This window comes from Motacilla alba, chromosome 27, assembly GCF_015832195.1.
Source record: "Motacilla alba alba isolate MOTALB_02 chromosome 27, Motacilla_alba_V1.0_pri, whole genome shotgun sequence".
Taxonomy (NCBI): Eukaryota; Metazoa; Chordata; class Aves; order Passeriformes; family Motacillidae; genus Motacilla; species Motacilla alba.
This window is the reverse complement of record NC_052042.1, coordinates 4,063,710-4,077,927: the sequence shown is the minus strand read 5'-3', so window position 1 is coordinate 4,077,927 and position 14,218 is coordinate 4,063,710. Positions and strand designations below refer to the sequence as shown.

The following is a 14,218-nucleotide window of genomic DNA, read 5'->3' as shown; positions in this document are numbered from 1 at the left end:
GATCCCCCTCTCCCCCACCGCCTCTGCTCCTGACACCCTCCCTCTGCAGCCGTGCTGGGGTGCAGCTCCCCCTCGCTTTGTCATCGCTGCGTTGCCGTGCCAACGGTGGCCCTGTCCCTGCTCAGACACTGCCACCGCTGGGCCCGGCACAGACAGCAGCAGCCGGCACCCACAGGTAGGGCTGGGGGACATGGGGGAGCAGCTGTGTGGGTGTCTGCCTGCCTTCAACCCCTCCAATGCGTCACTCAGACCCTCCTCGGCTATGAACTGGAGAGAATCCCCTCCCCTGCATGAGCACATAGCCCCCGTGGAGAGCAGAGAGAGTCCCTGAGCCCCCCCTGGCATTTTGGAGAGCCCGTGAGGGGCTGTGGAAGGTGCATCCTCCTGCCCAGGGCACGTGGGTTAAGCAGATGAAGCAGAGGAAACACCCTGCCAAAAGCAAGGAGCACTGGGCTTGCCCTGGGAAGGGGGAACTGCGGATGCGCTTGGGGCTGCGGGGGAGACAGAGGTTGGGAGGGGAGCAGGCAGGTCCTGGAAGGGGTCCAGTCACCTCCGGTTTTCCCAGCACTCAGTGGTGGCTAACGGGCAGCTCAGAATATCCCGCTCCCACCGGCACGCCCTGTGTCCCGCTGCTGGGGGTGTTCACTGCCTGTCCCTCCATCCTCAGTGCTGCTGGGGACTGTGTTTGCCCCGTGTGACTGCCAGCAGGGCCAGATGCTTGCATCTGCTGGGAGGGCAGGGCAGGGCCACATGGGTCCCCATCTGCAACCCCCAGATGTGCCAGCAGCCCCTCGGTGTGACGAGAGTTTGGGGGAGGCTGTTGTGATATGGGGGAGCCGGTGCCTCTCGCTGTCCCCCCCCAGCCTGGTCCCCCTGCCCATCCCAGAGCACCCCATGGCCCCAGGCAGTGAGGCTGGACACAGGCGGCCTTTGCAGTGCAACTTAATGGGATAAACCAATTCCCTTAACCCACTTATCTGGCTGATCCAATAAAGGTGGCTGGGAATAAAGTGTGTGCGTGGTCTTAATGCGTTTCCCCCTCTCCACGCTCCCCCAGTCCTGGCAGCATCTTGGGTTTGTCTGCCACAGCTGGCAGGGGGCTCCTCCCCAGAGGCAGTGCAGAGGGACCAGGGCAGAGAGGGGACGTCGGACCTGGGGACAAGGACCTGCTGGCTCTGGGTGCCAGGGAAGACGAGAAGTGGCTGTGACAGTGGTGGAGGTGTCTCTGATCCACTGAGGGACAACCCAGCACGAAGCACAGCACAGGTGAGTTGTGGGGGCCATGGGAAGGGTCTCTGGTGTAGGTGTGGTTGCGTGACACCATGTGTTTGTCCCCCCCCAGCACAGATGTTCACTCAGCCCCGTGTCCCCAGGGGCCATTGCTTTTACCGTGGAGGGGGTCCCTTGCTTACCCCTGCACTTCCTTCCTCTCAGGCTTTGGGGCTTGTTGTGGGGGTCTGGGGAGGGGGTAAAGGTGGGACATGGAACGAGCATGGAGTGGGAGGGATGGGGCTGGAGGGATGGGGGATGAAAAGGATGGAGGCAGGAACAGGCAGGACAGGCACAGAAGGACAAGGATGGAGTGGTACGGATGGAGGGGTACGGATGGAGGGGCGGTGGTTGCAGGAGGGCTGGGGCAGGAGGAATGAGGCACGCAGTGCAAAGGCAGGGGCAGGAGGGTTGGGAAGAAGGACAGGAGCAGGCAGGAGGTGCAGAGCTGACGGGGATGGGTGTGCCGTGGCGGCCGGGAGCCACCTCCAGGTGTGGGTGACGCAGCGAGAGCAGGAAGCGTCCGGCTCCGTGGCAGGTGAGGGTGGAGCAGAGCTGACGGACGCTGCTCGGAGCAGGACCTTACCCCAGCTTCGGCCAGCCGGGACCTGCCGTCGCTTGGGGCCACCGTGGCTTGGCTGCCCCCTCCTCTCTGTCCCTGCAGGCTGCCATGGACGGGGCGCCGCCGCCCCCCAGCCCCAGCGGGCTCTCGGCGTACGTGGCCGTGTCGCAGCTGCTGGGCCTGACGCTCCTGGGCACCACAGGGGCCTGGCTGGGCCGCTACCGGGGCGGCGTGGGCTGGCACAGCCCCCTGCAGTTCAACGCCCACCCCCTGTGCATGGTGCTGGCCATGGTGTTCCTCCAGGGTGACGGTGAGCAGGACCGTGGGACACGCGCCCTGCCCCGGCTGCAGCCCCCAAAGCCCGGAGCTGCGGCCAGGCAGGGGGTGAAGGGGACACGGCGGGGACCAAAGACACGGGGAAGGTGCACCGGCACCCCTGGGCGGTGCTGGGTGAGCCCTGGGGATGCTCAGGTGGCCTCTCTGTGCAGCTCTCCTGGTGTACCGGGTGTTCAGGCACGAAGCCAAGCGCTCCACCAAGGCGCTGCACGCGCTGCTGCACGGCCTGGCCCTGGTCATCGCCCTCGTGGGTGAGAGCTGGGCTGGGCTGGGCTGGGATTGATGGGATGGGATGGGATGGGATGGGATGGGATGGGATGGGATGGGATGGGATGGGATGGGATTGATGGGATGGGATGGGATGGGATGGGATGGGATGGGATGGGATGGGATGGGATGGGGGATGGGATGGGATTGATGGGATGGGATGGGATGGGATGGGATGGATGGGATGGGATGGGATGGGATGGGATTGATGGGAGAGGTGGGCTGGGCTGGGCTGGGATGGGATTGATGGGATGGGATGGGATGGGATGGGATAGGATGGACTGGGATGGGATGGGATGGGATGGGATGGGATGGGATGGGATGGGATGGGATGGGATGGGATTGATGGGATGGGATTGATGGGATGGGCTGGGAGAGGTGGGCTGGGCAGGATCAGCCCTGCTGGTGACAGGCTCCTCTCCACAGGCATCATTGCTGTCTTCGAGTCACACCGGACCAAGGGCATCCCTGACATGTACAGCCTGCACTCCTGGTGTGGGATGGCCACCTTCGTGCTCTACCTCCTGCAGGTGAGGAGGGGGAAGCCCCTGGCCCCCCCAGCAGGGAAGGGGCTCTGCAGCGCCTGTGACATCCCTGTGTCCCCACAGTGGTTCCTGGGCTGTGGTTTCTTTCTGTTCCCCGGTGCCTCCTTCTCACTGAGAGGGTGGTACAAGCCCCAGCACATCTTCTTTGGCATCACCCTCTTCATCCTCTCCATCACCTCCTGCTTGCTGGGCATTACTGAGATGCTCCTCTTCAACATCAGGTGGGTGACTGAACCGGGGTGAGGGGGTGGCCCCCCAGACCTCCAGCAGAGGGATGCCCCTGTCCCTGCTCGATCTGTGGCTCTTCAATCTCCCCTCGAGGCCTTTCTTTCTGCTGCTGCTGAGTCACCAGATGAAGTTCAACAAGGGGCTGGATCCTGCAACAGCTTTCTTTGGGAATGTGGATAAAATGCCCCCTGCCACTTCCCTGCGTATAGGTGTTTGCAGAACCACTCAGGGACTCGCACCTGAGACCTCTGCTCCTGCAGCTGGAGGACACAGTGATGACCCCAGCTGCACACTGGGGTCACCCCCAGCCCCAGCACTGTGGGGACAGGGCTATGGGGCACCCCAGGAGCCACTTGCCTCCAGCAGGGAGGGTACTGGGCTGCCTATAGCCCCAGCACAGGACTGTGCCACCAGTTTAATCTGCTGTCACCAAGGGTCTCTCCCAAAAGTGAGCAAACCACCAGCACTCCTCTCTTGCTCTGATTTGGGGAAGGGACCTTCCCCATGGTGTGTGCCTGAAGGATGAGGATGGGGATGAGGATGAGGAGGGGGTCCCAGCCAGGATAGGGATGGATCACCCATCCCTCAAGGCTTGAGCATCCCTCTCTATGCCAGCAGTGATTCCTACAGCCACTTTGTGCCTGAGGGCATCCTGGCCAACACCCTGGGGGTGCTGCTGGTGGCCTTTGGGCTGGTGGTAGGCTACGTGCTGACACGGGAGGAGTGGAAGCGCCCACCACTGGCAGAGGAGCTGGCCCTGTCCATGGACTTCAAGACCCTGACAGAAGGAGAGAGCCCTGGTGGTGGCAGCCAGTGACATCTGCAGCTCCTGGTCTCCAGCATGGGCTTCTTGTGATGTCTGAAATGTTCCTGTGCACCCTGTCCCTGGTGGTTTGCATCTCTGCCCAGCCCAGGGTGACGAGGACAGCTGGGGAAGGACATGCTTGGTGCAATGCTGGACTCAGCTTGGCTTGGCCTTAATCGTCCTAAGCTCTGCCCTGTGCAGGCCCTGGTGACCCCAAACCCGTCCCAGCCCTGTGGGAATGGCAGTGCTGTGAGCAGGGCAGGGGCTGGCAGGGGCACAGGAGAGGGGTCTCCAGGCTCTTCCTCTTCCCTGCTCTGGGGACAGAGTGGGAGCAGAGATTTCTGCACTGGGGGCCAAAGCCTGCAGGCTGTTCCCAGTGCTGACGGGCAGAGGGGATGTTTGCCAGCACTGGGATGTCCCACTCACCGGCAGCCCTGTACCCATAGCCACGGCAGGGGGATGCTCCCCTAAAGGGCTCCCTGGGGGCTCAGAGTGACCCTATGCCTGTGCAGGTTCAGCAGCTTCGTGTCTGAAGTGTTTTCTCCCCACGCATGATGTGCTTGCTCAGTGGATGCTCCTGACCTAATAAATGTTTGCAGCTAACCCTGTCCTCCTGACTCTGCCCCCTCAGATGAGTTTTGGGGTATCCTCGAGCTCCCACACGCCGAGGGCAGCTGGAGAGGAACTGCCTGGGTGGGTGTTAGGGGTGGGACTGTCCTGTCCAGCGCTGCAGACCTCAGTGGCAGCTGTGTGAGGAACCCCATGGGCACATCTCCAGGGTCTGGCCACGCACTGGGTGTTATAATTATTATCCACAATACCATTATTTGCCTTTTGCTGGCGGCAGCAGTAGCCCTGCCTCCGTCACCTCCCTCTCCTGGTGCTTCCCAAGTCTCTGCTGCCACCCCCATGCAGTGACTGTGAGACCCAACTCCCACACCATCACTTCCACACCGAGAAGCATCAGAACACTGACCCCAGCGTGGGAAAAACAGCAGCCCAGACACCATTTCCAAGTGTTAACCATTTATAAATAGGTACATTTTTTCATACATACAGTTTTCATTGTACAGATTACAATCTGTATACATTGGGGGGGGAAATGCATTCTTTTGAACTTTTCACATCTATCTCACAGCTCACATGTACAGACAAGAAAACTCTGCTCAAGCAAATACAGCAAAGGAAAAAATATGTTTTCTTCTTTCCTTAGAGATGAGAGGCGAAGGCCTCTGCTGTTGGCAGGGGCTGCTCTTCCCACTGCACAATATCACAACTGTGTGGTGTTCAATATATCAGAGAGAACAGAACATGCATTGGATAATATACTGTACAGAGAGAAAGTCCTTTACATCTGAATTATAGAAAAGCTAAAGGAAAATTTAAGTGTCTTAAAGATCTTCCCAGCAAGTGTCTCAGAGGATGGCAACCAGGCAGTTGTACAAAGCACAAGGCAGGTGTAGTGGACGTGTTTGTACCCAACTCAGATCCTCTTGGATGTGAAGACAGAAAGGAGATGGAACGCTGAATGCAACACTATGGCAAAGAAAAGGCTGGACAGGGATGAGCCCGGCAGTACTGGCAGAGTCCACACCAGTCTCTGGCTTATCAGGGTAGCAACACAATGCGCTTTACGTAGCACACAGTGCTGCTCTCAGTGGCTGGCTGAGCAGTGCACAGCGAGGCAGACCTATGGGGACCCAGCTCTATGGGCACGAGGCTTTCCCACCTACCCATTCCAACCCTGACCTGCCTCCCCCCCGCCGTCCCTGGACGGCATCTCCCAAAGGGACGAAGTCTTTTAGCAAAGCAGCCCTCTGTGTTCACAGCCACAGGGTGTGATCCCATCAGATGGGACCCGGCTGCTGACTCCCCAGTACTGTGACAGCTAGAAAACAAGCAGGAGGAAGGACACAGCTGGTGGGCTGGGTGTCTGCTGGCTTTCCCCGCGACAGCCGCGCTCGCTGTGACCTCCTGGGTCAGTCTGTACCAGTTTGGTGAGATCCAGCTGTAGAGTCAAGAGTTGGACACGAATGCATCTTGCTAAAGAATTGAGCCCTTAGTGGTTTATATTAGAAAAAAGAGTTTGATTGAATGAAAATCCAGCAATTATTCACATAAAGCTGAAAAAAAACGCAGATTCACTTTCAACCATTGTGCTTTGTGTCCAGCACACCCTCCACCAGCCTGCGAGGTGCAGCCGGCATGGGGCGAAGGCTTTGATTTGCAGAGGTCCCAGCAGGTACAGCAGCTCTTTCCCTAAGCCCTTGGGTAAAGGCTGATAAACCAGTAGAAGAGTTACCTTGAATTCCCAAGAGCACAACCACCAAGGAGCTGGCGGCAGCGCACTATGGACCCCCGCGGGCGAGCAAGGCGGAGGACGAGCAGGCACGCTGGCTTGCTTGGTTCTCTAGATAAGGCAGAGCTGGCACTTCGGGTTTTAGCTAAACTTCTCCTGGGTAACCCTGAATACACAGCAACCTTTGCAAAGGAGACCGAGGCCGCTCCCAGTTTGCCACCCACCCTGGTTGCAGACCCAGTCCCAGCGTGACTGCGGTGTTGGGCACGCGCGCGCTCACCCGTTCACGCCAGCCACACGGTTTTCTTCACGGCCAGGTTAAAGAAAAATAACCAAAAAAAGTTCAGCGCCCAGGCAGACTGAGCTGGGCACTGGTGCCACAGCAGACAGACAGATGGACAGACGCACATCTCAGATTGTTGGAACAATCACAGTCCTCCCAAACAGTGACACAGAGAAGGCAGCTCAGGCTGGACCTCCTTCGGAGACAATCTCAAAGGACCCATCTTTGTGAAACCCTCCTTTTCCTAAGCACTTTGACGCCCACTCAAGACTATGTCCAAAGCCCTCTGATGCCACTCCCAGCCTGGCTGGTGGGATCCTGCAGAGCCCCCCACCATGTGGGTGTCCACTCCCCTGGGACCACAGCATCCTCCTGACCTGGCAGAAAAGTGAGAGCCAAAGAACCCCCACTGAGGGATGGGGCAGACACCCACACCTGACGCTGGGAGAGAAGATTCCAGCTCTGTGGCAGCGCACCTGGGTCTCAAAGCAGCCACAGGTGAGGATGAGAGACACCTGGTGGGAAGGTTGGCTAAAGAAAGGGGTCAGCTTCAGCGTCACTTTTGGCACTGCCTTCTGCCCGTACCCCAAGAATGAAAACTGGGGTTTCAATGTCATCAAGAACCTGCTTTACTTGGCGGACCCAAAATCCTGCTTGCTCGAAGATGGGGCTTGCCAGTGGTACCACTGCAGTCAGGAGGGCATGAAAGCACCAGCTGGCAGCATTGACCTGCATCTTAATTACTCAAAAAAGTAATTAAATACACAGCACAGACGTACAGGACAGCTCAATGTCTGAAACTGAGTGTGATCCCACAGTGTGGCCTGATCCTGTCAGACCCAGATCTAAGAGTAGAGGATGAAAGGCCCTCAGGATGAGATCTGACCTTGTGCTCCCCCAAGCACAATGGGGCCATGCCAGCACAACACAGAATGACCTCTGCTTCTCCTCATGCAAAGACCAAATCATGACTTTGAAGACGTAGGGGATTGAGCAAGAACAGCTTTTCCAGGAAGAAATGTGCTTCTTACCCACCTGGTGACCACAGCAGCCATCCTGCCTCACGTGTCCCTAAGAGAATTGCCAGGGAAGTGCTTTAAAACCACTGGAAATAATTTTGTATTCAAAAATTACTCAATCTGTTGATGCTTATATACAGGAGTCAGTTCTTGTGCTATAAATGTTATGATTCATTGCTTTGCTTCTTTTCTCTTCTGTTTTTTTTTTTTTTTTGAAAAATACACTAAGAGACATGAGCTGTTTTGCTATTTTTCTAATGAAGACACTACTCACGCTTAAATATCCAGTATTTATCATAGTAACAAATTCAAACAGTAAAGTGCACCCATTTACAGAGAGAACAGATGGAAAACCATTAGTGCAAGAATCCCGTGGAAAACGGAACACGTGGAATCGTGACAAAACCTGCATGCTGCAGTGTTCCAAGCCTTCTTCAGCTTTGTGGCTGTGTTAAAAGCGTGAGCTGTTTTCTTTTCCCTAAAAACATCTCCAGAAACTGGGAAGTTACAGGAGTGCTGTGGGGGGATGTTCTGAAGGGCAGCACTGGGAGCACAAGGCAGTGAGTGGTGGAAGCAGAGCAGGGGCAGTTCTCCTGTCACTGCCCCTGGACCCTGCTGGCGTGGCAGGGGAGAGGAGCACCCGCGGCCGCGGCGTGTCTCACTGGGCCGGACAGCACAGCGACAGGGCTGGACTGGGCTCCTTTTTCCTTTCAAAGAAGCAACTAAAGGTAGGAAGCCACTCACTCGGGCAGAAAGCTGGAGGATGGGAGGCACTAAGCAAAGTGACTGATGCTGCTCCAGACCCAGGATATGTCTCCCAGCTATGGGCACGTGGTTTGCAGAGGAGAAATCAGTTATTCCTTACAATACAGAGCACGTCATTTCAGAAATGAGAGGAAGAAAGAAAACCATCACACCCCATTGGCAAGGAGAGAAACCATGCACAGACCTGGGTGTCCCCACGGGGTACCCAACCCATTGAAAGGGTCCCAGCCAGCCCACCATTTTACAGAGCTCTGGCATAAAGCAGAATCAGCACTGGGTTGCACCTCAAGGAAGAAAACACCAACCTCAATCCAAATACTGGCTTTGACAAAGACCAAATGGCCCCCGGGGCGTCCCAAAACCGCCAAAACTCAGAGCAACCCCCCCTTCCAAATGCTCTCACATGAGACACAAGCCTCCCCTGGCCCTAGGTGTGCATGTCCCAGCTTGCTCTGAGCAAGTTAGGCAATGAAATAGCAATGAGATGTGCTGAGCAACACACAGGGGGAAAAAAATGCCCTATCAAAGCCAGGGTTTGCTTCAAGAGCTCCAGACCCTGTCCTGAGCTGGTGTGAAGTGGTGCAGCTGCAGCGATGTGTTGCTGGGATATGCTCACTCACACCAGCAGAGGTTGGAGCCCGTGATTTGGTTCAAGAAGTCTTGCAATCGATTCACAGTAGCCCTTTGGAGGTATCGCTCCCCTGCTCAGCACTGAATCGCTCCCAAGAGTTGATATGAGTGAGGTTCTGCATTGGGCAACAGGCACTAGTTTGCTTTAAAACAAGCTACAGCGTTATCACTCTCCCTCCCATCATCCCACCCTTCACCCTCAGAACAGAAAAGGCAGATTACAAACCCACCAGCAATAAAGGAATCGGGAAAGGAAGTCCTCCCCCCCCCCCACCTCAAAAGAAATTTTCAGCAACTAATTGAAAAAAAATTTTGGAAATCCTATAAAAAGGATTTTGGAACCGGCCTCTGCTTTTCACGTGACTTGCATTTGATTACAAAACCAAAAATAATAGAAAAAACCCAACCTGAACTGGAAAATGTCCTGAAATAGATAACATAAATAAATTATAAATAGGTGTCTCTGAGCTACAGCTTCTCAAAAAGCAACACACGCTCTCTAGCATGTACAGATATGGAACAGGTGTCCCTTTCCAGGATTTTGGGAACAGAGAATCTTAGAGGAGCACAGCCCTTGCTACAGCCCCTGCTCCCTGCCAGGACTGAGCCAGAGGGAAGGGATGCTGCAGGCCTGGGGCTGCAGGAGGACCCTTCCTCTTTTGGGACCATCATGCCACGTTCTACATCCTCATCATAAAAAAATGTAGGAAAAAAAAATTAAAATTGCAATTTTCCTCTTTGGATACCATTTCCTAAGTCAGATTTTTGCTCTTCCTTGCAAGTGATAAATCCCCCCCAGATGAAGTCCCCAACACTGACTTGCCCTGTGCAAATGCTGTGGGGGAGGTGAAGTCTGCCAACAGGGTGAAGAAGTCAGTGCAACCCCAGCTCATGCACAAGAGGCTTCCCTTGGCTGATTAAAACACATAACGAAGGGCCAACCTTACACCCTCAATGCTTGTGAAATGCCCCAGAGCAAAGAAATCAGTGTGAGGGCACCTGGCAGGTACTTGGAGAGCAGCAAAGTGCTGTGTGATCCCCACCCCTTCTGGCCAGTGACGAGTTAAATAAGGAAGGAAAGGGCTGTAAGCCAGCAGAATCAGAACGGGTATTGTGGGTGCTGTGCATAGCTACTGGTGTTAAATCACATCTCCCAGGGTAATCCACTCTTTGTGGCAAAGAGCCAAACAGCCTGGCTGGCACGGGGACCTTGGATGCCGCCTTGGGAAAGGCTCCTGTGGAATTCCCTAGGAATTCCCATCAGAGTTGAGTAAGAGATCACTGAGACAAAAGAAACCAATTTAAATCCAAGGCAATTGTCTCTTGAAAAAGAGCTGGTTACCTCCTGCTGCGTAGGGATATCTCTGGACCACCCCACACCATGGACTAAGATATCCTGGTTGGAACTTTGCTGGAATTGGGCAAATGATACTGGCTCGGCTGATGTTGGCTTCACAGTCAGCTGGGGAACAAAAGGGCTGGAGCACGTGCATGGCTGTCTGACCACCACATAAAGTACCGGAGAAACTCGATCATGTAGCTATCAAAGAGAAATAAAAATAATAATAGTAGTAATAATAATAATTATAATAGTATGCATGGAAATCAAGCTTGGAAGTGTGTGCTGAAAACATGAGGGTCTCACTCCAACAAGTGTCTTTTACACATTAGACTCCACAAATGGTCTCTTTGGTTTGATTGGGGACGTCTGCCCTTGCCTGGAGTCCCTGGAGAGCTGCCTGTACAGGTTATCCTGGTAGGCCTGCGCCACGGGCAGCGTCCTTGCCACCTTGACGTCGGGGTATGAGGAGGCTTGGGTGACTCTCTCCAGGAGGTCTCCCCGGGACCCATTGGCCAGCATCCCATGGGGGCTGTAATAGTCTTCCTCTAGCAAATGGCCATTCTGTGCATTGTTGGTTTTGTTATAAAAGGCAATGTTGCTGATTGAAGAGGGTGGGCTAAAGGATTCCGGCTGGGGCAGATTGCCAGGAGACGTAGGACTAATGACAGTGTCCACTGACGACACAGCCCAGGTCCGGTTCTGCTGATGGAGATGGGGGTACTGCTGAGTCCGAGCAGTTTTATCTATGATTCCCATGAACGGCGTGGTCCGGGAACGGGCTGGCTCGCTGGGGTAGCCCCCCTGCGTGGGCGAGACCGGAGACAGCTCATCGCACGATCTGTCGTAGGCTGGCTTGAGGGGAATCTCCATTTGCTGAATCGAAGCAGAGGGGCGAAAGTTGGGAGTCAGGTTGGAGGTGGAGGAGATGCTATTGCTGGAAGGGGAGAAGCGGAGGCCAACGCTCTGAGAGTGGAGTAGAGGCCTTGGAGTCGGTGGGTGAGGCTTGATTTCGCTGGGATTGACTGTGATGGGCCTTCTTATGAGGTGAGACACATCTGGAGAGCCCAGCTGGTTGGCGGGGAGGGAAGAACGCTCCAGGTCAAGTTTGGAGTGGCACACCGGATAGTAGGAGGCGGACTGGCTTCGCCCAATCTGAGGCGTCTGGCTGTACCTCATCCCCCCTCTGTAAGCCGAGGACGGTCTCTGTGGAAGGTCTTCTTTGGCCAGCCCTCCATGCTGACAGATGGCTCCGGCGCTGAGACTCGCCTGCACGTGCTGCACGGGCCTGCTGTCACCCACGATGCCCCCGATGGAGCCCTGGTAGACCAGGCGGCTCTGGCTGACCCCCATGTCCCCCGATGATGACTGGTACTTGCTGGCCATCGAGTGGGCGACCTGGCTGTACGCGCCAGTTGGGATGACGGTGCTGGAATGGACGGCGGAGCTGGGCTGATTGCTCCTCACGATCTGCGCCTTGGCCGGCTGCAGCCTCAGCCCCGGCTGCGGCACGGCCACGGGGAGCTGGGGCATCTGGAAGGATCTCTGCGTCATCTTGGACAGCGGAGACTTGGGTCTGCCGGGGAGCTGGGAGACGCCGCTGGGCTCCTGCTGGTAGCGGACCGGGGAGCCGGACTGCGAGCGATAGACGCTCATGCTCTCTGCGGGGGGACTGGCGCGGTACTGGGGGCCTCTGCGCAGCGGGGACGGCGGCGGGCTCTGGTACTCCTTCCCCTGGCTTCCCACGGGAGGGGGGCTGAAGCGGTAAGTGGAGCCCTGGTGAGCTGGGGATGTGTGTGGAGGGCTGGGTCTGTAATGTGAGTTTTGGTGTGTTGGAGACAGAGCAGGAGATGTGGACTGGTAGCCCTGCCTGGTCGGTGAACCCACAGAGCTGTTGGACCTGAAATCAAAGACCTGATGAGAGCCAAGAGGTGAGCCGGAAATATAGGCCGAGTCCCTGTGAGCTGGAGATGGGGGTGGGCTCTGGATGATGGGCAGCCCTTGGTTTGGCCTGGACTCTGTCTGTAAGCCAATGGAAATATTCTCTACATCCTGCTCGAGGTATTCCTCCTCAAAGATATCTTGCACAGAATACAGCTCTTCATGCTGGGCTTCGGGTTCTGGCTCCACGGGGAGCGGAGGTGATGGCTGCTGCTGCTGTTGCTGCTGCTGCTGCTGCTGCTGCTGTTGCTGCTGCTGCTGCTGTTGCTGCTGCTGCTGCTGCTGCACCTGCCTGCACTCCTCCTCCACCCGCATCAGCAGCCGCTGGATCTCACGGTTGTTAGGACACAGCTTGATGGCCTCGTTCAGGTCCTCCAGGGCTGCTGAAAACTGCCTGCTTGACAAAGGAACAGAAATGAGAACTGGAAGTACTTTGGATTTGGATGGAGCTGTTTTCAGAGATTCCTGGGGAATAAAGTGGCTTGTGCATGTTACTGAGGGAGAGAGCTGTGGTTGCTACTGCTTGCTGCACCTCTCACACGCTGCCTTATGGGCCTCCCTTGGATTTACGTTACCCAAACAGAGGGAAAATTCTGGAGAAGAAGGGAACACAGTCCTTAGATGGCACAACCCAGACTAGCAAACACTCCTGCCTCTGCAGCTTACGTTACGGGCTAATTAATTACTCCCCCTAGCATCACCATGAGCTTCACCTCTGTTTTAGAGAAGGGGACACCAACACATTGATCACCACAAGCCCAGCTCACCAACTGCTGTAAACAAGCTCCGACAGAGCTACAACCACTTGCGCCAGTGAAAATTTAACTCCTGCCTGATGCCAAGACCACACAGCGTCAGGCCTGGCTCCAGAGCTCAGGAGCTCCCACAGGTCAGCGCTCTGGGCAAGGCTTGTCTCTCCAATTTTGCAGTGGATTTTGGCTAACTTCTTTGGAATGAAGCAATCAAGCAATGTGCCAGAGGCTGAGAGCCCAGGGAAGCTTTTGTGAGGGAAAGGCCAGCCTAGGAGGTGTAACAGGGAAGTGGGGGTTTGGGAAGGGGGCTGTCATTTACAGGGACACTGTTCACTCTGGAGCAAAACTATGTGTTTGAGCATGACTGTGATCTGGGAAAACCCACCCAGATGGGGGAAAAGCTCCCATCTGTGATCTCCTCAGCACCTCCCAACACCGGCCTAATCTTCTCTACAAGCCACTGAAGATCAGGAATAAGGAAAGGCCTCCTCTTCTACCAGCTGTGTGACCCTAAGGGTGCTGCTGGGCAGAGACTGGGACAGGAAGAAGTAAAGCCAAAGTGGTGACAGTTTCTGTTGGAGAGACCCGGGGAGAAAAGGACACTGGCATGTGGGAGGCTGATATCATCTGAAAAGGACATGGGTCTTAAGGTTCCTCTTAATGTTATGGGAACAATGGAGAGGAAACCATTAAAGGAAAGGCATTCGGTGTGTGTACAGCTCAGCTAGCAGGGCTGCTCTGTGGAACAGAAGGTTACACCTTCACCTCCCACATCATGATCTGGTGGACCTGGACCACCTGGGCCAGGGGCCCAGTTCCACACTTGCCTCCAGCATGGAATGTCACACACTGGTGGTGTTTGCTGAGCTGGGATGTTTGCACAGAGGGGCTCCCATACCTGTGCTGCTACGTGAGACATTGTGGCTGCCAATTAAACAGAGATGCAGTGGCAGGGTGCCCAGTCCTTGAGAACAGGACTCCCAAGCAGCCCTGCTGCTCATTAGGAATGGCAAATGGATCTAATCTCACATCTTTTAGCCTTCAGGGAGGTAGGTGAACAGGGAGATCCCTGTGCTGCAGCTCTCCAGGAGCTGGCTGCAGTGCACTGGGCACAAGTTCTGGCTGGAGGCTCCCTGGCCAGTGCCTGCCTGCAGCCATTGCCCAGCTGGTCAGCAGAT

General features: G+C 55.8%; 2 protein-coding genes across 22 annotated transcripts in view; one reads left to right on the top strand and one right to left on the bottom strand.

The window, feature by feature from the left end:
- On the top strand, nucleotides 1-4,615 carry LOC119712343 (cytochrome b561). 6 transcript variants are annotated; one of them, XM_038163454.1, is made up of 7 exons: nucleotides 1-175; nucleotides 1,090-1,266; nucleotides 1,934-2,141; nucleotides 2,320-2,418; nucleotides 2,861-2,964; nucleotides 3,043-3,200; nucleotides 3,823-4,615. In XM_038163454.1, the coding sequence occupies exons 3-7, from the start codon at nucleotides 1,940-1,942 to the stop codon at nucleotides 4,022-4,024; spliced, it is 765 nt and encodes a 254-aa protein (XP_038019382.1). In that variant the 5' UTR covers nucleotides 1-175; nucleotides 1,090-1,266; nucleotides 1,934-1,939; the 3' UTR covers nucleotides 4,025-4,615. The 6 variants fall into 6 exon arrangements, with proteins under 6 accessions (XP_038019382.1, XP_038019379.1, XP_038019381.1 ...); XM_038163451.1 differs by having other exon boundaries at nucleotides 62-175; nucleotides 1,058-1,266; nucleotides 1,808-2,141; XM_038163453.1 differs by having other exon boundaries at nucleotides 68-175; nucleotides 1,058-1,266; nucleotides 3,826-4,615.
- A 406-nt stretch (nucleotides 4,616-5,021) lies between these two features.
- The window catches only part of TANC2 (tetratricopeptide repeat, ankyrin repeat and coiled-coil containing 2), a 157,589-nt gene continuing 148,392 nt past the window's right edge, over nucleotides 5,022-14,218 (bottom strand). For all 16 annotated transcript variants that reach the window (XM_038163435.1, XM_038163438.1, XM_038163443.1 and 13 more), the window contains one exon: nucleotides 5,022-12,682. In XM_038163435.1, the coding sequence (XP_038019363.1) occupies nucleotides 10,669-12,682 (2,014 nt within the window). In that variant the 3' untranslated portion in view covers nucleotides 5,022-10,668. The remainder of the gene's footprint in view (nucleotides 12,683-14,218) is intronic.

Bases quoted from the DNA above. Each gene is read 5' to 3' on its own strand.
- LOC119712343 (XM_038163454.1), top strand. From the start codon at position 1,940: ATGGACGGGGCGCCGCCGCCCCCCAGCCCCAGCGGGCTCTCGGCGTAC. The intron at 2,142-2,319 runs GTGAGCAGGACC...CTCTCTGTGCAG, and splicing joins GGTGTTCCTCCAGGGTGACG to CTCTCCTGGTGTACCGGGTG. The intron at 2,965-3,042 runs GTGAGGAGGGGG...GTGTCCCCACAG, and splicing joins TCGTGCTCTACCTCCTGCAG to TGGTTCCTGGGCTGTGGTTT.